Source organism: Physeter macrocephalus, chromosome 4, assembly GCF_002837175.3.
Source record: "Physeter macrocephalus isolate SW-GA chromosome 4, ASM283717v5, whole genome shotgun sequence".
NCBI classification, from domain to species: domain Eukaryota; kingdom Metazoa; phylum Chordata; class Mammalia; order Artiodactyla; family Physeteridae; genus Physeter; species Physeter macrocephalus.
The window spans coordinates 118,516,722-118,539,583 of NC_041217.1; the positions used below are offsets into that span (position 1 = coordinate 118,516,722).

Here is a 22,862-nt window from a genome sequence, read left to right on the forward strand (position 1 = left end):
TACTGACAACGTAAACATGTATGTTGCCTTGGAGGAACTGCAAGTAGGTCAATTAGGTTAGAAAGTAGGGTAATTATTAAGAAATGATAAGAGATAAGACTGCAAAGATTTAAAACAGATCCCAAATGGCCTTGGATGTCCTGATAGAGTGATTTAAAAAAAAAAAAAAAAAAGAGCATGATTTTTTTTAACTGCAAATACAGAGTCACTGATTGAAGTGCCAAGGGACATAAGATTTTCATTTTCTGGGACCTCCCTGGTGGCGCAGTGGTTAAGGATCCGCCTGCCAAGGCAGGGGACACAGGTTCAAGCCCTGGTCCGGGAAGATCCCACATGCCGCGGAACAACTAAGCCCGTGTACCACAACTACTGAGCCTGCGCTCTAGAGCCCGTGAGCCGCAACTACTGAGCCCGTGTACTGCAACTACTGAAGCTTGAGCGCCTAGAGCCTGTGCTCCACAAGAGAAGCCACCGCAATGAGAAGCCTGCACACCTCAACGAAGAGTAGCCCCTGCTAGCCAAAACTAGAGAAAAGCCGGTGCGCAGCAATGAAGACCCAATGCAGCCAAAAATAAATAAATAAATAAATAAATTTTTAAAAAAGAGAATTAAAAAAAGATTTTCATTTTCCATATAACTGTAGCGACACTGTAAGTAAGCTTGAAAGAAAGAGTACTTAGGAGTATGAGGCAATAACTCAGACAAAATCATAAGGGCCTGTAATGGCACAGACATAGAAAAGGACAGAATTATTTAAAAGATAAAGTTAGATAGAATTTAACTATTTGGACGTTATGAGTGAGGGAATACTCGAATTATTGGTCTCCTAGGTTTAAGATTTAGAAAACCCAATGACTGAGATAAGTAAGAGAAACAGGTTGAGGAGCTGCAGAGAGATGAATTAAATTAATCATATAGTGAGTCTGAGGATTTCCACTGGTTCCTCACCAGAAACTTCAGAAGACAGTCTGAAATAGGAATCTGGAGCACAGATGAGATCTGGGCTGTGGTGATAGTCACATCCAGACAGAAGGGGCCTAGGAAAAAACCTCTAAGGACAAATCAATACTTTGGGAACTAACAAAGGTAAGCATAATTCTCTGGAAGGCAGGAGAAAAACGGGAGAGTGGAATCAACGAAAGCAAATTAAGACGGTTTAAGAGAAGACCGGTCAAGAACATTAAACACAGTGGAAAGGTCACACAAGATGAACTGAAAAGTGACCACTGAATTTGGCAATTGTTACCTTATCATTGACTTGCAATGTTGTCTGGAAAAAAAGGTGATGGTTTTGCCATGGAGAGTGACTGAATATAAAATAAACGAGTTGGGGCTTCCCTGGTGGCGCAGTGGTTGCGCGTCCGCCTGCCGATGCAGGGGAACCGGGTTCGCGCCCCGGTCTGGGAGGATCCCACATGCCGCGGAGCGGCTGGGCCCGTGAGCCATGGCCACTGAGCCTGCGCGTCCGGAGCCTGTGCCCCGCAACGGGAGAGGCCACAACAGAGGGAGGCCCGCATACCACAAAAAAAAAAATAATAATAAATAAAATAAACGAGTTGAACTCTCCTTGAAAGACATTTTTCATACTAAACATATTATTCACCTCAATTAGATAAAATGTTAAATCTGGTCTGTTTTCAAGGCATACTAGAAGGACTTGGAGAGTTAAGCTCAGGAGCCAAGAGGTTCACCACTTCTATCACCAAACTCAAGCACAAATTCAGGTATCTGTCATCAGGGGCGGAGAGCTGGGACATCATACCTGATGTTAATGCAACCCGCCTCAGAACCGAGCCACCCGCCATCACAGCCTTGTAATAAAACCAATTTGAAGAGTCGAGCCCTTTAGTCACTCAGAAACACTAAATTCCCAGAGCATCCCATTCTCATCTTCCAAACAAACCCCAACTGATACTTCTCTCTGGTAACCACCAACCACAGCTCCCTGAGCCTCCGGGAATTCACACAACCGCTCCTTGCCTTGAGCTGGCCGAGCGCTGGGCGGGTGCCGAGGGAGGCTGCTGCTGTCGCTCCGGTCACCCGCCGCTCCAGACGTGCCTGGAGGGGAGGACGAAGACGCGGCCTGGGCTGAAGGGCATCTCTGAGGAGTCTCGTGGAGTCCGAAATTGTAGCGGGGACCCTGGGACCGAGCCTCTACCGAGGAGGGGGAAACCGCAGGGACAGAAGGCGAGGTTGGTGGGATCTCAGGCCTCAGCATGCTCATAAAACCTCTCAGAACACCCCTTCGCAGAGACCAAGAGCAGAAGCGACGCCGGGAAAAGTGCGAGCATAGTGCGCAGGCGCACGAAGCCGCACTGCGCAGGCGCAGAGCCCTGCCGCAACCGCCCACCTTCCCCCGACCCCACAACCACACCTGCGAATGCACTCCCAGACTTTCCGGTCCCGTCACCTCCCACAGGATTTGGTCGAGCTAAATGTAAGGTACAGCCCTCCTCAGCTGAAAGGATTTCAGGGCCCATCAATCCAACTTGGTAGACCCATTATTCGCCCTGCACCCTATTTCCTTATCACAAGGTGTTTGGGGCTAACATTCCGCACATACCTCCAAATACACTAGTTTCTTTTTAATTACAGAAACTGTCATCACTGTGCACGCAGTGCCTGTTAAGGTGGAAACAAATTTAATGCTCACACAGTAGTACAAACCATTTAACATTGGTTTCGTGGTAAAGAGCCACTAACCACCCCTTACAGCTTAAATATTCACATGGCTGTTATCACTGCAAGATTGCCCTTCACCCAGTAAGCATATGGCTGTGTGCACAGTATAGGAGGAAACAGGTTAAGAAGAGGTATCTCTTGGACAGTTTCCTCTCTCAATTTCTAGTACTGGGTTTTCACACACAGGTATGAACTGGTTAAGAGCAGACTACACAAACTCAAACTAGCCTGACAACAAATGACCTTTGGGAAATTTTGTGCCTGCTTAACTTTTCTTGAATACACAGTAATACCAACTTCGTAGAGAAGCCAGGATTGAAAACAGAATACTCTGGATACTATTAGAAGAAATGCATTACTCAATTAATGCAATTGTCAAGTACGTCAATAAATCAGGTATTCATAGAACAGTTCATCCACATGCAATGACTGCGGTCCTCAAAACTCCAACTTCCAATGACAGCAGTTAAATAAAATTATGTTCCATCCAATGACTTCCAAACCTTCAGAAACAAAATACTGGCAATGCAATCCAAATTCTTCAAATTAGTGAACTGTCAAAAAACAATGCTAGACATTTCAATCTCACATTGGTCAATGTGTTGAGAATCATCACTATACACATGTAAAATGATTCTCTAACTCTTACACAGGGTATTGCGAAGACGCTTGAGCAAATTTCAACTTCCATCAAGAAAAATGTTAATTAAAATACTTTATTTTCACGAAGAACAGAAAACTCTTATAAGAGTTATTATCTCTTATAAGAGATTAGCTGTGGTCTCATCTTTCTGAAAACAGAGGTAACAAAAAAATACTGTGGCAACTATCAACTTGTGTTTCCTTACTCGGCAGGGAAATAAGCCAACAATCCCCCTTGGCATTCTGACATATTAGAAAGTGAGAATATAGTCCAGATTGCAATCCTATTTCAAGATGGTGAATTGTCACTTACTTAAATCACTTTGTAACCAGCTCAGTAACCACAAACATGAAATATTCCCAAATTTCAGCCATTTATTTTTTTTCATCTTTTAATTCCTATGGGGTTCATCAATTCTTTATCGGTTAACATTCTCATTGACAAAGACCAATTTATATTAACTATAGTTATACATAACATATCAACGGAGTACATGGGAAAATCAGAACACAAGACTTTATCAGCTAAATGGAGTTCAACTCAGTTTGCTGTTAGGGAGACAAAGAAGATAAATACATTGAAGCATAAACAAAATATTACGCTCAGAATAACAGCATTCCAGAAGAAAACGGAAGGCTGAAGATACAATAAAGGTCTCTAATTTACAATATGTATAATTATATAATTTATTAAAATCAACACAACTCATGTACAAAATATTAACATGGCAGCCATTAAGTTTGTTAAGCACTTCAAATACTGAAATGTTAAACCAGTAAAACTACACTAAGCAACTTTTGCATCAAGGGATCTAATCTAGCTCACTAGTTCAGGCTGAACATTCACTCTCCGAAGTATTTCTTCAGGCATGCAAAAAACAGGGCTAACAGGTTTAATCTGTTCTTCTCCCAAAAGTGACAATCCAGCAATTCCAAATAGAGTATGAAAAGGATCTACCTATTAAAAAAAATAAGAATTTATAGAGTATTACAAAATGAAAACTTCTAAAACCCTGCTTCTGAACAATGATTATACTGGAGCCTATTGTATTCCCTTTATTTGAACATACAACATACGCTTGAAGTTTTCTGAAATAATGGTTTCAAATTGTGTTTTTAAACACAGAACCTGGTCCACACGTTCATTTCTTGGCAATAAGTGACCAGAAATTTCTGTAAACTTGTTTTAGATCTTTCATATATTCTTAAATGACAATTATTTAAAAAGCATCCCTTCAAAACAACACTTGGAAATACCATCCTTTCCCCCCACCCCCCATTCCTAATTCTGGAAACTTAGAACCCTTAAAACACAAAGCAACACTGAAAATTTTAACTGTTACATAAACAGTCACAAATATACTTGCCATATCTCCTGGCCTGTCCGCAAATCCTCCTGTTTCTTCATCTTGACATGCTAAAATGAAACTGCGCAGTTTCTCTCTGTCAATCCAATGAAGCCTTCCAATTATCTTTAGGGAAGCCAACACCCACCAAGAATAGCATACATCTGGTAACTTCTCTGGCCTTCCATTGAGTCCACCTGATGGAAGCTGTCGTTCACAAAGCCACCAACCAAGTAAATCAGAATTTGCTCGATGCAACGGACTAGTAATAGCCAGGAATCCTGTGCAACAATAGATCTGCCCGGCATGGGATTCAGAACCTGGCCTGTGAAACTGCGCAGTTTCTCTCTGTCAATCCAATGAAGCCTTCCAATTATCTTTAGGGAAGCCAACACCCACCAAGAATAGCATACGTCTGGTAACTAGGAGGAAAAAGCCACAAGTTGCCTCAATTGTACTTTCTGGTCCAAATATTGGGGGTGGGAAGGGAATCAAGGGATATATTGACAATGCAGTGTTTGAAACACTGAAGTCCATAAATACAATTGCTTAGAATTAAAGATAATCACTGGAAAAGACAAGACCAAACACTCCATTCCATAGAAAACCATGCTGAATGTTTCAGTTTCAGTACTCAGTGATAACCATCCATCTACCTTATTTTCTATTTGCAATGAATACCTAAATAAGCCCCTTAATCCAAGAATCTGGTGGTAAGGCTCATGAGATCTATGGTACTATATGTTCCACTGCCTTAGGTAGAGCACTTTCAATAAGTGCTGTCCAAGCAGGTACACAACCTGCTTTAAAAAAAACAAACAAAAAAAACCACCCCCAGCTCCTCAAATCATGGTAACTTAGGAAATGCAGAAGTTCCCACCGTAGACTGAATTTCAACAAGATCCCTAGGTGATTCACAGGCACATTAAAAGCTGTCCTAGATTGTAAGTGCAATCCTCACCCCCAACCATCTTCTACTTATTGAAAAGCTGCCCAGGTTTTTCATTGGATCTTAACTAGAAACCACTTGTGGTTATTTGCCTACCCATTAACTTATTCAGAAATACTGAGCAAGCAAAATTAAACAAAAATACAATGACCCAGATAAAATCATCACCATGCTCTATCATATTTTAGGTCAGGGGCTCAGCAGGCTACAGCCATTGAGTCAAATCTAGACCACAAGAACAGCTTTTAGTAGGTGTAAATGATTTTTAAAAACAATAGTTTTGCGACAGAAAAATTATGAAATTCATACGTGTAACAAGACCATAGGTCAAAGCTAAAAATATTTACCTGATCATTACAGACCCAATTCAGAGTGTGTGAGAGCTAAACAAATTGGGTTTTTCTTTAAAAATTAACAAAGATTTTAAATAAAAATGTTGTAATCCAATTTTTAAAAAAATTCTTTCATTTGGCAAATCCATTGTCCTTCCCCACCCCCCATAAGTGGGCATGGAGATTTCTGTACAAGATGCATGTGTTAATAGAAGCCTTTGACTCCCAGATATACATAATGCAAAGTAGTTAAGGTGAAAAGCTCATTATCAATTTACAAGAGCAATGCTGAGATAAATAAGACAAAAAAAGTCCTCACTCAAGGTTATAAAACTTAAAAAGTTAATCTTATGAAACGATAGATACCTTCTCTGGCCTTCCATTGAGTCCACCTGATGGAAGCTGTCGTTCACAAAGCCACCAACCAAGTAAATCAGAATTTACTCGATGCAACTGACTAGTAATAGCCAGGAATCCTGTGCAACAATAGATCTAAAATTACAGATATAAAGTACATGTGTATAATAGTTTTTCAACAGTAACATGGTGATAAAAAATACTAAAATTATTAAAGCTCCATTTTTCTATCTAAAAATTTGCTGACAGTAAGAATTGCAAACAAAAACACAATTATTTGAACAAATCCAACCACACTACTAGGACGCAACTTTGCAATGCAAGACTACCGTCACAATTTCTTTATGGCTAAAAGCAAGCTTTATTTGACAACCATTTACATATACAACATCCTCTGGCACAAGCAAACAGGTATTGGGGATAGGTAGGGAATGTTTTCATCTGGTTAAAAACTAACTGAAAATCAAAATGTATTTTTGGTAATTACAAAACTACTTATGTTTACCTGGGTCAGAGGATTTCACCAACAGGGAACTGTATACAAAGTAAACTACTGTAAAAATGCCTTCCTTAATCAGCAATTAATTCTTATGTAACATCCCACATTATATTACATTCAGTCAAATTAACTTGCCATTTCCCCAATTACACAGGTTATCCCTTCAAAACTGACACTACATTTTAATCTAGATTGATAAATTACCTGCCCAGCATGGGATTCAGAACCTGGCCTGCAACCAAATCCACCATCAAAGTTCATACATGATAAAACAAATTCGATTGCCTTTTCCACATTAATAGCATCCAGCTTCCCCTGTAAACAAAATATACCTATTAAATTCCAGAATAATCATGGAAGCTTAATCATTCCAATACAACATTTAAAACTTACCAATAGAGCCAAAGTTGCCACCGCACAAAAAGAGAATCTTGTGTCGATTTCTCCTAAAAATAAAGGGATCAAGCCAAAACATTATATGTTATCAGAGGCTTCTGATCATATTATGTAGTAAAAGTTAATTAAAAACAACCTCTGTACAACTACCATGGTTAAATTTCCAAGAGTTCAGGCTTAACATGTACTTCTAGTCACCAGGAAGAAAGCTAAATCTTTAAAAAGTGATCCATATCACTTACTTTATTTCGAAGGAAACTAAGAACTACAAAACTGCTTTGTCAAAAATATAAGCAAATAAATTGCTTTCAAAGCCCCAGAAAGGTAACAGAAAGAAAAAGACTAGTCAATTTCTCAGAACGATAATAAACTTACCCTATTATATAAAAGTAGATTTTCACATCCCATGAAGCAGCTGGTCTCTCCTGCCTGCACTGTATTCAGCCCTAAAGCAGAGATTATCTACATTTATCAAGTCAAATACTATTCCCTCCCTCCACTCAAATATTCAGTAAGTTTGTAAAGTTTTTTGAATATTTTCCCCTTGCCAGAAAGTTTTAAAAAAACTTTACAAAGCCACCAAATATTGGGGAAAAAAGTTTCACCTACCTTATCTTTTAGACTGGCCCCCTCTGTTCCAGTACTCCTGTATGCTGATATAACTAGCACAGTGCATGCTGGAACTTCCAGCAGACCATTAACTCCAGTTAGACCAGCTGCTTAGTGGGACCTGAAAAGATGAAAAACTTAAAAATCTCCTGGTAAGTTATTAGCAAAGCCCTCAATTCGTTGAACTTTAAAATTTGCAACAAAGCTTATTACTACAATAAACACCAAAGCAGAACATTTTTGGATTGTATCTTGGGTGCCATGGATTAAAGGGACATTACCCCAAATATCTCCAGCAAAAGAACCATCTTCTTTCTGTAGACTCTGAACATATTCCACAACTTTATTTACATCAATAACATTAATACTATCATAGAGAGTAAGAATCTGTAACAAAAACAAACCATGGTAAGTAAATACCTCTTCAACACTGGTAAGATTGTTCTAACAATGTTCTTCCTCAACTACCTTTTAAGTTGTCAAGCAAGCATGTACTTTTGTTTATGTACATTGTGAACTTTTCTCAAATGTGCACTTCTATGTAGTCAAATTATAGATATTACCAACAAACAAAAACCTTTAACCACAAAGCATTATTTTTCCATTTATAAATTGTTAACTTAGCACTCTAAGACTCATATACACTAACTTACATAGACTTTAAACCCTTATTTGTGGATTTTCACTAATATCAAAATCAAAGCTAACTCCAAGGAGGGAATTCCCTGATGGTCCAGTGGTTAGGACTTGGCATTTTCACTGCCATGGGCCTGGGTTCAATCCCTGGTCAGGGAACTAAGATCCCGCAAGCCGCAGTTCATCCAAAAATGTAAAAATAAATAAAAATAAAAAAATTTTAAAACTCCACGGAAAACAGCAGAGTTGTGAAATGACAGAGTATAAATGGGGAACCACAGGCAGCTTGGTATTTCCAGATATTAGATGAAAAGCAAGATGAGACTAGAAGGGAGGAAATGGCCAGGCCATGGAGAGAAGCAAATGCCATACAGAAGTTTGACCAATACAAGAAACAGATGAAGGCGGCTTCTACACATGTGGTAAACAAGCTTTGAGCAGTTTATGTAATCCATTATGCTATCTGCTGTTCTCTGAATAATGTTCCACATGACAATCTTCAGAACATACTGTTTTCCATTATCAGACAAGACTCACGTAACGTAATCTATTGGGATGGGATAGGTCATGCTGTCTAATAAATAAGATTTCAGTAGCTTAACTTCAAAGGATTTTTCTTGCTCAAAACAAACAAACCTAACTCCACGGAGTGATTTTCAAATATTTACATATACTGAAGATAATTACCATCCAAGGTCTCAGTGTAATTTTAGAATTTACATCAACTTTGGATTCAGCTAATACATGCCATCACATCACTGACCTTGTAGAACATATACTTCATTTGAAAAGATGAGTAACTTTTTAACATAGATACTGATTTTGTCACGTTCCTGATACCTAGTTTCACTTTCCCCACTCTCACGGAAGAGAATACATCACCAAGACTGCTGAATTTTTATTAGTATTTACCTGGACAGCACTAAGAGTGTACAAAAGATGAGGATCATGTCCAATACTAGCACTTATTCCACCACACTCATGTTGACAAGACTTAATAAATGTCAGAATTTCTTCTCTATTCATGCGATGTAGCTGTCCCATGAGATCCATTACAGTCAGACCCCAATAGATGCCACTCATTCTCAAATATTCAGACATACAGTATTCCTAAAATACAGAATTACTTTAATGCGTCAGTTTGAATTGATGCCAGGTTAAAGATACTGAACACATGAAGATAAATAGTCATGGTGTTACATGGCCCTAACTTCATAGCTACAAGGTTATGGGAATTCATCAATACTAGATTATTTCCCAACATGGTAAATTTCAGCTCTTTGTATCCTACGGGGGAAAATATTTACTTCCAATTAAGTTGTTCATTTAATTTTTTCTAGGATTTTCCCGCAGAGGAAAACTGGGAACACCATTCTTCAAGGTTCAACTTTTTCAAGGTCTCAGCGTAATTCTAGAGCTTAAGTGTTATCCCACATCACCATAAACTCAGGTAATACATGCCAACACATCATTGACCTTGAAAGCATTACCTCAACTACAAAAGTAAATCAATTCTGTGCCTCAAAATTCTTACAAATATGGGCAGGAAGGGAAATCTACTTTGTCTGCCAAAGCCTCTAAATAAGTGTTGGTAAGGACCATGGTTAATTCCATTGCCCCTCAACCACAGATACCAGTCCTTGGCACACAGGAGTTGGATACCATTTTTAAGAAACATGGGCCATACTAACCTGCTTATGCAGAATGGCCAACACTTTTAAAAATAAACTTTTCAACATAAAAGTATACATACGTAATCATCTTTCTTTGAGCCATAGGATGCTATATAATCTGCATGCTTCTCCACTAATAGGGTGTCGGGTGCATCTGACTTGATAATAACATCCTTCTGCGGTGTGCCCTTTCACACAAAAAGTGATTTCATAAATTTTTATCTTTTAACGTTTGACCCCGGAGCATATATTCAATACACATTAAAATTCTGATTTCATCTTGCCACATAAAAACTTTCAAATTTAAAAGTATCTGACTAAAAAAGAACTAAAGCCCTCATAAAGATGCAGGTATTTTTCAGGTCTCAGGGTAATTCTAGAGCTAAAGCAGTAATAATCAACTTTAGATTCAGAATACATGCCAGCTCATCATCGACCCAGAAAATTACCTCCGTCTTCATCTCTCTTTATCTTTCACTTAAAGAGTTAAGTAAAATAAACATACACTATCAAACTTTACGAATTTAAGACAACATATGGCTTACATGTGGCAAAAAGTTGAAGCATTAAAATAAAAATCCTGCTAGCACATAATTTTCAGTGAAGTTCTTTAATGAGATTTTATTAATCCTAGAAACTCAGGTTTCAAAGCACCTTACATGTACCCCAAAAGTTATTTATCAAGCAAGCAGTCCCTTTAGCCTAATCTTCTCCAGCTTTAGTCTTAGTTTCTACAAGCCCCCAGGTGATGAGGATGCTGCTCTAGTTCTTATTTAAGTACGTCATGATCACTACCAATAAGAACAAAGCAGTTAATTTCCTTCACATCCCATTAATACATACTAGATCAAGACCATACTATTAATAATTATAAAGATTCTGAACCATATATTCATGGCCAAATGGAAAGAAATATATAGGTACATGTATATATAGAAGGAAAAGAGAATTACCCGGCTTGTTTGAGAGATTAAGAAAACGGGTCCTTGAACCCTGAGGCCCGTCGGATAGGAGGAAGTCTGGCCGCGTGTGCAGCCGCGAGATCTGCAGAAAACGCTAAGTAATACTTCACCCTGTCTCTGAGTCCTCAAAAAACCTTCCAAGGCCTGTGTCTTAACTCAACCATTCTCCAATACCTAGAAAACAACCCACTGGTGCCTGAACTGCTTAAACATTAGCCTACCCAGTCTCCTCCCGACTCATCTACACAGCAACCCAAAACACGACCACACTCACCATGTCTGAGAGCGCAAAGAGAACTAAGCTTGTCGCTGGGCGGATTTAGGCGGCAAGCGCCTGCGCAGAGGCGTCCTTCAGGTCCCCCCCGCGCCCGACATAGCTGACCACACTCCCGCCTGAAGGAAGGAGCAGTTCCGTGGCTGCCCTAGGACCCCACCGACTTCTCATAGCTGTCCTCGCTGCCTGCGCCTAAAGTCTCTGGCGCCAATTTTCTCGTCTCGTAAGGTCCGCGGTTTTGTCTACAAGGGTTTTAAGTAACGTGTAAATACCTGAATAACTTTTAAGAAATCGTTTATTCTTGAGACTCTTTGAACTTTGAAGATCTGAAATGGCTGGTAATTAATAGAGTTGCACGTAGTTAAGTGTTCAATAAATGTTTTTGAGTGAATGTTAATGAAGTGTTCACATTCCCCTCCTGTTTGCCTCGGCCATTATGGCAGACTCCCTCACCTACTTCCCCCACTTCTTTAGGAAGTACTAATATCTGAAATATTTGGAACTGAATTTTCAACAAAGAAACAACCATGTGCCTTTTATGAGCTTTCCACAGAAATCGGATTTACTAGGTGTGTTAACACAGCTGTTTTCAGTTGTGCTTTCTTTAGGACTGTCATACTTAAGCATTTTTGAGCACCCATTAGAAAATAATGGCACCACACATCCTTGCATTCCGTAACGATTTGGAGAAGGGTTCCTGACACAGTGACATACGTGGGTTATCGGTAATTGAGAGAATGTTGGCTCTATTGTGATGATAGATTTCATTATTTCGCCCTGTAGTTCTGTTGATATTCGCATTTCTAGCTTAAGGCCACTTTATTAAATGCATATAAGTTTAGAATTATCCATTTCTGCTGAGTTGAGCCTTTTATCATTACGTGATGATTGTCTCTAGCCCTAATAATTTTTATTTTTAAAAGTCTGCCTTGTTAAATAATGTTGACGAAAAATTAATCCCTTGCTCCAAGAAAGAAATGGAAATTTTTATCCGAGCCAAATTTGAGGATTATAACCTGGGAAGAGCATCTCAGAAAGCTCTGAGGACTTTTCCGCGGGTTACAAGTGAAGGTAGTTATATGTTTTTTGAGACAAAGGGCTGTACATCAAATGACATAGTATTGACATTTTACATAATCCAGATCTAAGTGTCATCGTGGTAGGTCGTGTGACCCCTTACAAGATCAGGAAGGAATGTTATGTTTTAAGGAGCTGTCTTGTTGATGCTGGGAGAATGTTGCTCTTTATGGTTGAGCAGGTATTCCTGCTGATGGTGGGGGAGGTTTGGTTGATGCATAATGCAGGTACACAATGCACAGTGGGGGCAGAGCGGAGGCCAAAGGACAGAGAAGAATTTTATGTTTAAAATTTTCTTGTCTTGCCTTAAAATATGAATTTTATTTCACAATAGTAATGTAATTTCCCAGCTTTCTTTTGCCTCTAAATTAGATCGGAGAGGAGTATTGTAGAGTGAGCAAAACCAAGGCAGAGAGGGAGAGGTCATGTCTCCTGGGAAAATACTCAAAATAAGAATAAGACAAGCATCTGATCCAAAATAAAACATTCAGGTCGAGGCAATAACTGCTGAAGTAATGAAAAGTAAGCCACTCTTCCTACTTTATGAATTCATTCATCAGATATGTATTGGATGCCTAGAATGTGCCAAATATTATTTATTCTAGGTTTTGGGGGTTCAATGGTGAGCAAAATGGAAATATGTATAGGGAGTATCTGTTCTAGCAATTCTTGTAATTACATTAAGCAATTCTATTGCTAGCTATTTATCCTACCAAATATACTCCCTTGGCTATGAAGTGACACGTGCCAGAATATTCATAGCAGCAGTCTTCATAATAGCAAAAAATAACAAATATTTTAACCATCAAAAGGTGAAGGGCTTCCCTGGTGGCGCAGTGGTTGAGAGTCCGCCTGCCGATGCAGGGCGCGCGGGTTCGTGCCCCGGTCCGGGGGCATCCCGCGTGCCGCGGAGCGGCTGGGCCCGTGAGCTGTGGCCGCTGGGCCTGCGCGTCCGGAGCCTGTGCTCCGCAGCGGCAGAGGCCACAACAGTGAGAGGCCCGGGTACCGAAAAAAAAAAAAAAAAAGGTGAAATAGGGCTTCCCTGGTGGCGCAGTGGTTGGGAGTACGCCTGCCGATGCAGGGGACACGGGTTCGTGCCCCAGTCCGGGAAGATCCCATATGCCGCGGAGCGGCTGGGCCCGTGAGACATGGCCGCTGGGCCTGCGCATCCGGAGCCTGTGCTCTGCAAAGGGAGAGGCCACAACAGTGAGAGGCCCGCGTACCGCAAAAAAAAAAAAAAAAGGTGAAATAAACTATGGTGCATTCATTATGCAGCCATTAAAAAGAATGAGGAAACTCTGCAAACATTGTTGTGTGGAAAGATTTACAAAATATGTTAAGTGAAAAAAACAGAATGTACCAAACGATGTACCGATGTGCCATATGCTAATACTATCTGTGTGGGAAACAAAGGGAAAAAAATATATGGTGGATATATTTGGGAATGCACAGAGCCAAAGCAGTTACCTACTGGAGGAGAAATGGGTGGTTGTGGACAGGATTTAAGGAAAGCTTCTCACTGAGTACTCTGATACTTTTGAAACTTGGTATGTTTTACCTCTTCAAAAAATAAAAATATCTCCCCTCCAAAGAAAAGTAGCTACCTATATATATATATATATATATAAAAAAAACAAGTTCATCTCTGCCTCTAGACCTCCGCTGTCCAATATAGCCACATGGAGCACTGGAAATGTGACCACTCTGATTTGAGATGTGTTGTAAGTATAAAATACACACCCCATTTCAAAGACTTAGTAAGAAAAATAGAAATATCTCATTAATAATTTAAAAGTATTGATTGCTGAAATATTTTGGATATATTGGGTTAAAGTATTTTCTTAAACTTAATTTCATCTGTTACTTTTTACTTTTTTAATGTGACTCTTAGAAAATTTTAAATTACACATGTAAATCACCTTATGTTTCCACTGGACAATGCTGCTCTAGTCTATGAGCTTTATGAGAGCTGTAGTGTCTGTTTTGTTCACCATTTCATATATTACACATATCATTTTGTAAATAAAAGGATTCCTCTTTACCTACAATTTTGTTCAAAGACCATATTGTGACTGACTACAACTATGAACATAGTTTCATTAACATTCAATATCTAAACTGTTTCTACTCTGGTTTAACATCTTTATTATGTCACGGAATAGCATTTCCAGGGGACAACAGTATCATATTTTACCTAAGATGCCACTGACTATAAGACACATCCCAGTTGCAAAGACATCAAAGGTAGAAAAAAATAGCCAATGGCAATTAACATAAAACTTACCCAGATTTCTGAGATGTTAAATAAGAAAAAATACGCATTTTGAAATCAATGAAACACAGTAACTGAGTCATTTTTTTAAATGAAGTATATCTTATTTACAATGTTTCAAATGTACAGCAAAGTGTTTCAGTTTTATATATATATTATTTTTCAGATTCTTTTCAATTATAGGTGATTACAAGATATTGAGTATAGTTCCCTATGCTATAAAGTAGGTCCTTTTTGTTTACCTATTTCATATATAGTAGTGTGTATCTGTTAATGCTGAACTCCTAATTTATCTCCACCCCCCTCCCCCTGCTATCCCCTTTGGTAACCATAAGTTTGTATTCTATGTCTAGTTCTGTTTTGTAAATAAGTTCATTTGTATCATCTTTTTAGATTCCACATATAAGTGATATCATATGATATTTGTCTTTGACTCACTTCACTTAATATGATAATCTCTAGGTCCATCCATGTTGCTGCAAATGGCATTATTTCATTCTTTTTTATGGCTGAGTAATATTCCAGTGTGTGTGTGTGTGTGTGTGTGTGTGTGTGTGTGTGTGTGTACACACACACACACATATACATTTTCTTGATCCTTTCATCTGTCAATAGACATTTAGGTTGCTTCCATGTCTTCACTATGATTCATTTATTTCTGAAATAGCAAATGCAGAAGCAGAATATTACATGCTCCATGCTGCATATTACACTTGTAAAATTATATTACCTTCTATATATTTTATGACATCCCTGATTTTTTTTATTCCTCCATTTTTGGATTCACTTCAAGCAAATGAAATCTTGTCTAAAGTCTTAGAATTGCAGGCCTTCTTAACTAAGTAGTTCCAATAATAAAAGGAACTCTGATAGGAAAGATGCAGGTATATAAGGACTAGAATTCTGGAGCGATTTAAGAGAAACTTTCTAAACACAGTTGTAGATGAAAAACATTTTTAAATGTAAAATCCTGTCCAAGGGACTTCCCTGGTGGTCCAGTGGCTAAGACTTCATGCTCCCAGTGCAGGGGACCCAGGTTCGATCCCTGATCAGGGAACTAGATCCTGCATGCCACACCTAAAAGATCCCACATGTGGCAACAAAGATACCACGTGCCACGTCTAATACCCCGTGCAGCCAAATAAATAAATAAATATTTAAAATAAATAAATAAATAAAATGTAAAATCCTGTCCTTTAATTATGAACTATAAAAAAGAGCTTGAAGCTTAAATAAAATACATTGAGACATCTAGGTTTTAAGATTTAAATTGGTTGCTAGAAATTGGTTGTAATATATTATTGGTTCCCTCCTTTTTTAATGAGTTAAATAAAATTTTTGACATGTATTCACTTTATATTTATATGCGTCATGATTTTACCATTTTGAAAATTATACATTTCCTTAGATACCCAAGTACACTCAACAGATAGAGCTAAGTAAACTGCATCGCTTGAGAATGGCACCTCAAGATCTACCCAAGCCAAGGCAGGTCATTTCTTGGCTCTCACAGCCACTCCACAGCCTTAACTTTTTTGGACTCTATTTATGTAGGTTTTGCCCTCCTTACTGATTTTTTTTTTCACACCTCCTTACTGATTTTGTGTCTTGTTTTTGTTTCTGCTTCAGGCACAGTTCATAATTTACTCTCATTGGTGGCAATGATTGAGACTATGTTTTTATGACCCACTTGGTGATTTCTGTCTGCTATAGAAGTCTATTCCCTCATTGGTGAGAAATGACAGAGAATCTGGTTTATTCACTCTTGTCTATGTGTGAGAGCTCTAATCAGTTAAGAATTTAAAGCCCACTGAAAAGAAATTCATTCTGCCCTGAATTCCTTTCAGGCTGTGTTGAAGGTCAGTGATTGCAGGGGCTAATAGCTTAATTCTTAACAGAACTGGATGGTAAGTAAGTAACATTATTTAGTTGGCAATGGTATTGTTGTAGCAGCCTGAACTAAAACGGTTATCTACAGATAGTTTCTGTTTTACTCTGATGCTAGCTTGAGGGCTCTGCCTATAGATCTACAAGCCAAAGTTTGTGCATTCAGGAAGGGACAGTCTCAGAGGTTCCAGGGAAGAATCAGGTGCTTTGAACAGTCAATAGAGACATCAAAGAATAGTTTTGTGGGTACACATTTCCAAACTGACATAGCTTAGACAAATTTCACACCATACCAGTGGACTGAGTCAGGATTTCTAGAACTCTTTTGTCTAGAAGCAGACAGTTCTTTTTTTTTAATCAATTTTGGTTCATATTTTTATTATTTTATTTATTTACTTTTAAAATTTATTTAAATTTTTTTTTTTTTTTGGCTGCGTTGGGTCTTTGTTGCTGTGCATGGGCTTTCTCTAGTTGCGGCCAGTGGGGGCTACTCTTTGTTGCAGTGCGCGAGCTTCTCACTGCGGTGGCTTCTCTTGTTGCAGAGCACAGGCTCTAGGCGCGTGGGCTTCAGTAGTTGTGGTGCGTGGGCTTAGTTGCTCCATGGCATGTGGGATCTTCCCGGACCAGGGCTCGAACCTGTGTCCCTTGCATTGGCAGGAGGATTCTTAACCACTAGAAGCAGACAGCTTCTTGAAAGTAGTTTACTGATCCAAGATCCAACAGAGCAATTACAGAGAACTGAAAGGACCAATGCAGGAAATTTAATCATGGTTACTTGTTTGGAATATTGTTTATGCAGTTGTTATGTTCTACTTTTATGGATATGTAAGGAAGCCCTTTTTAATTCTTAGGCTATCTCTAGTCTTCAATTTAGTAGATTCTGCTTTTGTAAACTGGAATTTTAAAATGGTATCTGATTCTCACTGTGTCCCCAGAATTTAGAAACATTTACTGAGTCTCCTTACATTTCATGGCAATATCAAAAGGAATCTTTACTTCTGTTTACCAGGATATAATTGAACAAATTAATTGTGTAACCAAAGCCATATCTGGAGTGTCATAATTGAGACCAATTCACATTTACTCATGTATGACAAACCCATTATTAAAAAAACAAGTTGACTTTATATGTAGAGTCAATGCCTACAAAGCTGCCCCAGTAAAACTGGAATGGTACCTGGCTTACAAGTTTCCAGTCTTACAGATGGTAAGGAAGGTCCCTTCTCTAGTAAATTTCAGAGATGCTGAGGAAGAAATTTACCTTGTCTTAGGTACTACTGGAGAAATCTGGTAGAGAGTTTTTCAGCTTGGTTCCAAAGGCTTTTAGAAGTCCAATTTCAGTGTCCTTATGAAAACTTTCATATAGAGGTTAATCCTGCAGCTTTAATAATTTTTCAGTATTGCACATCTCTGGATTTGCAAAGTAAATCTGAGGAGGCCTACATAGTTAACACCCTTACTGTACAAAGGTAATCAGGCCAAACCTAATGAAACCTGTCTTTTTGTATCAAGAGTAATCTTGGCAGATTATTTATGCTCACATGAAAAGAGACTGTCAAAACACATTGTCAAAGACTTGGAAATGTATAAAAGAAATTATTGAGTGTTCTTTTAGTTGACTGCTAGGTATTATCTCATGGATACTCTAAAAGAGGTATATACATATGATTGTCTATTGGCTGGCTAAACTGTTTTACAACTCTGTTAAAAGTTAAATTATAGAAAATGGTGAGTAATGAAAATGAGCCATGAACTACAAGTGGTTTCTCCTGTATAGAAAAGATGACCCCCGGGACTTCCCAGACTGTCCAGTGGTTAAGACTCTGTGATCCCAATGCAGAGGGCATGGGTTCAGTCCCTGGTCAGGGAAATAAGATCCTGCATGCTGCACAGTGTGGCCTAAAAAAAAAAAAGAGAAGATGACCCCCTCTTTAAGTTTTTTGCCCTACCAGTTTTACATCTATTAGCAAATTCTTTTAAGCGTTTCTAACTGCCAATATGTCTGTTCTTCAAATTCTCCCTTATACTAGTTTAAACATCTTGTTAGTTCTCTCATTCATTAATTAGTTATATGAAACCTTTAAAAAAAAAAAACCTGTTGCCTATAGAGTTCAATCTTCAATCTCCAAAGAACTTTTGTATTATCTGGTTACAGGGTATATATTCAAATCAATGGATGTCATTCTAGAAGCCATGTAAACAGCCTTTTTTTTTTTTTTTTTTTTGCAGTATGCGGGCCTGTCACCGTTGTGGCCTCTCCTGCTGCGGAGCACAGGCTCCGGACGCACAGGCCCAGCGGCCGTGGCTCACGGGCCCAGCCGCTCCGCGGCACGTGGGATCTTCCCGGACCGGGGCACGAACCCGCATCCCCTGCATCAGCAGCAGGCGGACTCCCAACCACTGCGCCAGCAGGGATGCCCTTTTTTTTTTTTTTTTTTTTAATTCAGAGGAGTCTTGGAATAAACTCTTCTCCCTATATGCAAATTGATGACTGGTAGATTCCTTAAACATTCAATAAATTTGCCATAAACATACCAGATCTTTTATAAAATTGTCTTTTCCAGGAACCATCAAGTCACAGATGTAGGCAACTAACAATCATGTTTGTAGTCTGACTATCCTCCTGGCTGTAATGGCCCTCGCCAGTCAGCTTTTATAAATGGCGGGAAATCTAATATATAAGTATTAGGTCTTATTCTATCATGGGATCAAAGAAGCAGAGGAAGAAGCTAGGCTATAGAACAAGAAAGAATGAAACATGACAGGGAAAGTAGAGTTGAGAGATAGAAATGTACTATTTCATGGGTTCCTAAAGACTGGGTTCTAGATCCTTCCTAAAACTGTTCCAGCCTTCAGATCCATGAGGCAATTCAATATACTTAAAATATATTTGTCCATATTTTGCTTAAGTAGCTTAAGTTCATTTGTGTTACTTGTGACTAAAATCTCTTAATTGATAGTTATATAATTGCTTAATACTTATCAAAGGTACTTTAATATTCTCATTATGTGGCTTTGGAATACAGTTACATGTCTAGAAGCTTTATATTTACAGTATGTAGGTGAATTTTTGAACTTGTGTAAATTCAAATTTGCATTTGGAATGTATATATTCCATTTAACTTGTAATTTCTATGTAATATCCAATTTATTTCGAAATCTCCTACCAATCTTGAGCTGTACCATTAAAACACAGTTTCATAATTGAGCATGAAAAAGCCATTTAAACTTTCTTGGTAAAAGATTAGATTTTTATTTTCATAATTTAGTGAGGTGTAAGAGGAAATGGATTTGCTTTTGTCCCCAGTCCCTGGGTGAGCCTGTAAGTGAAAGTGGGGTCCGGCTGCTTGCCACTCAAAAGCTAATAAAGAGGCAAGCTTGGTAGAAAAGAAAGTTTGCTTTATTTTGGATGCCGGCAATGGGGGGCGGAGGCAGGGGAGGAAGGGCAGATGCCTGTCCAAAGGCTGACTCCCCCCCCACCAGCCTGACAGGAGGCAAGAGCTTTTATACAGAGGGAGGGGGCTACATGCAGAAATGGCATAGTCAGCTCTGACAGTCATCTTGAAATTGGTCATGTAATGGTCTGACCAGCATCATCTTGATTGTTTTAAGTACAGTTAATCTTCAGTTCCAGGGTCAGTTTGTTCCCATTTCCTTGAGGCCAGTTCTCAGAATCGTAGCAGCTTATGTCATGGTTACAGTCCGGTCACATGTAGTTAACTTCTTCCACCTGGTGGGGCTTTCAGTATCTATAAGACAGCTCACACGATATGGCTCAGAATATTATCTATAGCCCTTGAGGCAGAGCTAAATGTCCTTGACTTTGCTTACTGACTAAACTATTATTGTTTTGTCCTGTTTGACTTTTCTTTGCTTCTGCATTTTCTCACTTCTCTGATTAAACTTATTCTTTGGCTAAAGTTTTTCCACAGACAAAAGGCAGGTGAAGGACATGGGGTTGGGGGAGAAGGACCTCAAGCTCATCAAGTCCTTGGAATTTCCTGAGCAACAGGAGTATCTTTTATTATTTAAAAAAAATAAATTTTAAGGACTTCGCTGGTGGCGCAGTGGTTAAGAATCCACCTGCCAACGCAGGGGACATGGGTTCGAGCCCTGGTCCGGGAAGATCCCACATGCCGTGGAGCAACTAAGCCCATGTACCACAACTACTGAGCCCACACGCCACAACTGCTGAAGCCTGCACACCTAGAAGCCCGTGCTCCACAACAAGAGAAGACACTACAATAAGAAGCTGGCGCACCACAACAAAGAGTAGCCCCCGCTCGCCACAACGAGAGAAAGCCCGCGCAGCAACAAAGACCCAATGCAGCCAAAAAATAAATGAATAAATAAATAAATAACAAAATAAAATTTAAAAAAATTTATTTACTTATTTGGCTGCACTAGGTCTTAGTTGCAGCACACAGGATCTTCACTGCAGCATGCGGGATCTTTAGTTGCAGTGTGCGGGATTTGTTTTGCGGCATGCGGGATCAAGTTCCCTGACCAGGGATCAGACCCAGGCCTGCACTGGGAGCATGGAGTCTTAACTGCTGGACAACCAGGGAAGTCCCTCTTTTATTATTCATAATGAGCCCCTTTCAAAAGATCCTAGTAGAGTTTGTGCTAATGAGGTGACTTAGGGTGGAGCCCCTAAAGAGGCTCAGGATGGGGCCAATCACCAGAAAGACCAAGTAACTATAGGGTAGTGTTGTGGTCTAAACTGCCCCCCCCACCCCCGCCCCAAATTCATATGTTGAAGCGCTAACCATTCCCACGTGACCATGTTTGAAGATAGGGACTTAAGAGAAGTAATTGAATTTAATGAGGTCATAAGGGTATGGCTCTAATCTAATAAAACTGGTGTCTTTGTAAGAAGAAGAGACACCAGAGCTCACTCTCTCCCTATGCATGTGCACAGACAAGAGGCCATGTGAGAACACAGTGAGAATGTAGCTGTCTACGAGCCAGGATGAGAGGCCTCACCAGAAACCAACCCAGATGGTACCTTGATCTTGGACTTTTAGCCTCCAGAACTATGAGAAAATAAATTTCTGTTGTTTAAGCCACCCGCTCTGACAGTCATCTTGAAATTGGTCATGTAATGGTCTGACCAGCATCATCTTGATTGTTTTAAGTACAGTTAATCTTCAGTTCCAGGGTCAGTTTGTTCCCATTTCCTTGAGGCCAGTTCTCAGAATCGTAGCAGCTTATGTCATGGTTACAGTCCGGTCACATGTAGTTAACTTCTTCCACCTGGTGGGGCTTTCAGTATCTATAAGACAGCTCACACGATATGGCTCAGAATATTATCTATAGCCCTTGAGGCAGAGCTAAATGTCCTTGACTTTGCTTACTGACTAAACTATTATTGTTTTGTCCTGTTTGACTTTTCTTTGCTTCTGCATTTTCTCACTTCTCTGATTAAACTTATTCTTTGGCTAAAGTTTTTCCACAGACAAAAGGCAGGTGAAGGACATGGGGTTGGGGGAGAAGGACCTCAAGCTCATCAAGTCCTTGGAATTTCCTGAGCAACAGGAGTATCTTTTATTATTTAAAAAAAATAAATTTTAAGGACTTCGCTGGTGGCGCAGTGGTTAAGAATCCACCTGCCAACGCAGGGGACATGGGTTCGAGCCCTGGTCCGGGAAGATCCCACATGCCGTGGAGCAACTAAGCCCATGTACCACAACTACTGAGCCCACACGCCACAACTGCTGAAGCCTGCACACCTAGAAGCCCGTGCTCCACAACAAGAGAAGACACTACAATAAGAAGCTGGCGCACCACAACAAAGAGTAGCCCCCGCTCGCCACAACGAGAGAAAGCCCGCGCAGCAACAAAGACCCAATGCAGCCAAAAAATAAATGAATAAATAAATAAATAACAAAATAAAATTTAAAAAAATTTATTTACTTATTTGGCTGCACTAGGTCTTAGTTGCAGCACACAGGATCTTCACTGCAGCATGCGGGATCTTTAGTTGCAGTGTGCGGGATTTGTTTTGCGGCATGCGGGATCAAGTTCCCTGACCAGGGATCAGACCCAGGCCTGCACTGGGAGCATGGAGTCTTAACTGCTGGACAACCAGGGAAGTCCCTCTTTTATTATTCATAATGAGCCCCTTTCAAAAGATCCTAGTAGAGTTTGTGCTAATGAGGTGACTTAGGGTGGAGCCCCTAAAGAGGCTCAGGATGGGGCCAATCACCAGAAAGACCAAGTAACTATAGGGTAGTGTTGTGGTCTAAACTGCCCCCCCCACCCCCGCC

The 22,862-nt window shown here is 39.5% G+C and overlaps 2 protein-coding genes, 4 non-coding genes and 1 pseudogene across 6 annotated transcripts in view; 1 reads left to right on the forward strand and 6 right to left on the reverse strand.

Annotated features, from left to right (window-relative positions):
* Positions 1–2,218, reverse strand: part of MSH4 (mutS homolog 4) — a 93,926-nt gene extending 91,708 nt beyond the window's left edge. Inside the window, exon 1 of the mRNA XM_055084514.1 lies at positions 1,981–2,218. Within this exon, the coding sequence (XP_054940489.1) occupies positions 1,981–2,218 (238 nt within the window). The remainder of the gene's footprint in view (positions 1–1,980) is intronic.
* A 1,720-nt stretch (positions 2,219–3,938) lies between these two features.
* LOC129392021 (geranylgeranyl transferase type-2 subunit beta-like) lies at positions 3,939–4,997 on the reverse strand (annotated as a pseudogene).
* Positions 4,998–5,002: 5 nt separating this feature from the next.
* Positions 5,003–12,158, reverse strand: LOC102978080 (Rab geranylgeranyltransferase subunit beta; the record flags this gene model as incomplete). The annotated part of the gene is made up of 9 exons (XM_024119946.2): positions 11,924–12,158; positions 11,075–11,238; positions 10,202–10,309; positions 9,361–9,558; positions 8,094–8,199; positions 7,201–7,253; positions 7,012–7,122; positions 6,318–6,443; positions 5,003–5,092 (listed from the first exon to the last, which is right to left on the reverse strand). Coding segments are annotated over exons 1-9 (1,191 nt in total), but the record flags the coding sequence as incomplete, so codon positions are not given.
* Positions 8,535–8,607, forward strand: TRNAE-UUC (transfer RNA glutamic acid (anticodon UUC)). Its single transcript has one exon. It is a non-coding gene; the product is annotated as a tRNA-Glu (tRNA).
* On the reverse strand, positions 9,141–9,212 carry LOC112063932 (small nucleolar RNA SNORD45). Its single transcript, XR_002891276.1, has one exon. It is a non-coding gene; the product is annotated as a small nucleolar RNA SNORD45 (small nucleolar RNA).
* LOC112063885 (small nucleolar RNA SNORD45) lies at positions 9,843–9,925 on the reverse strand. The gene has a single exon (XR_002891233.1). It is a non-coding gene; the product is annotated as a small nucleolar RNA SNORD45 (small nucleolar RNA).
* LOC112063933 (small nucleolar RNA SNORD45) lies at positions 10,481–10,559 on the reverse strand. Its single transcript, XR_002891277.1, has one exon. It is a non-coding gene; the product is annotated as a small nucleolar RNA SNORD45 (small nucleolar RNA).
* Positions 12,159–22,862: the final 10,704 nt, after the last annotated feature.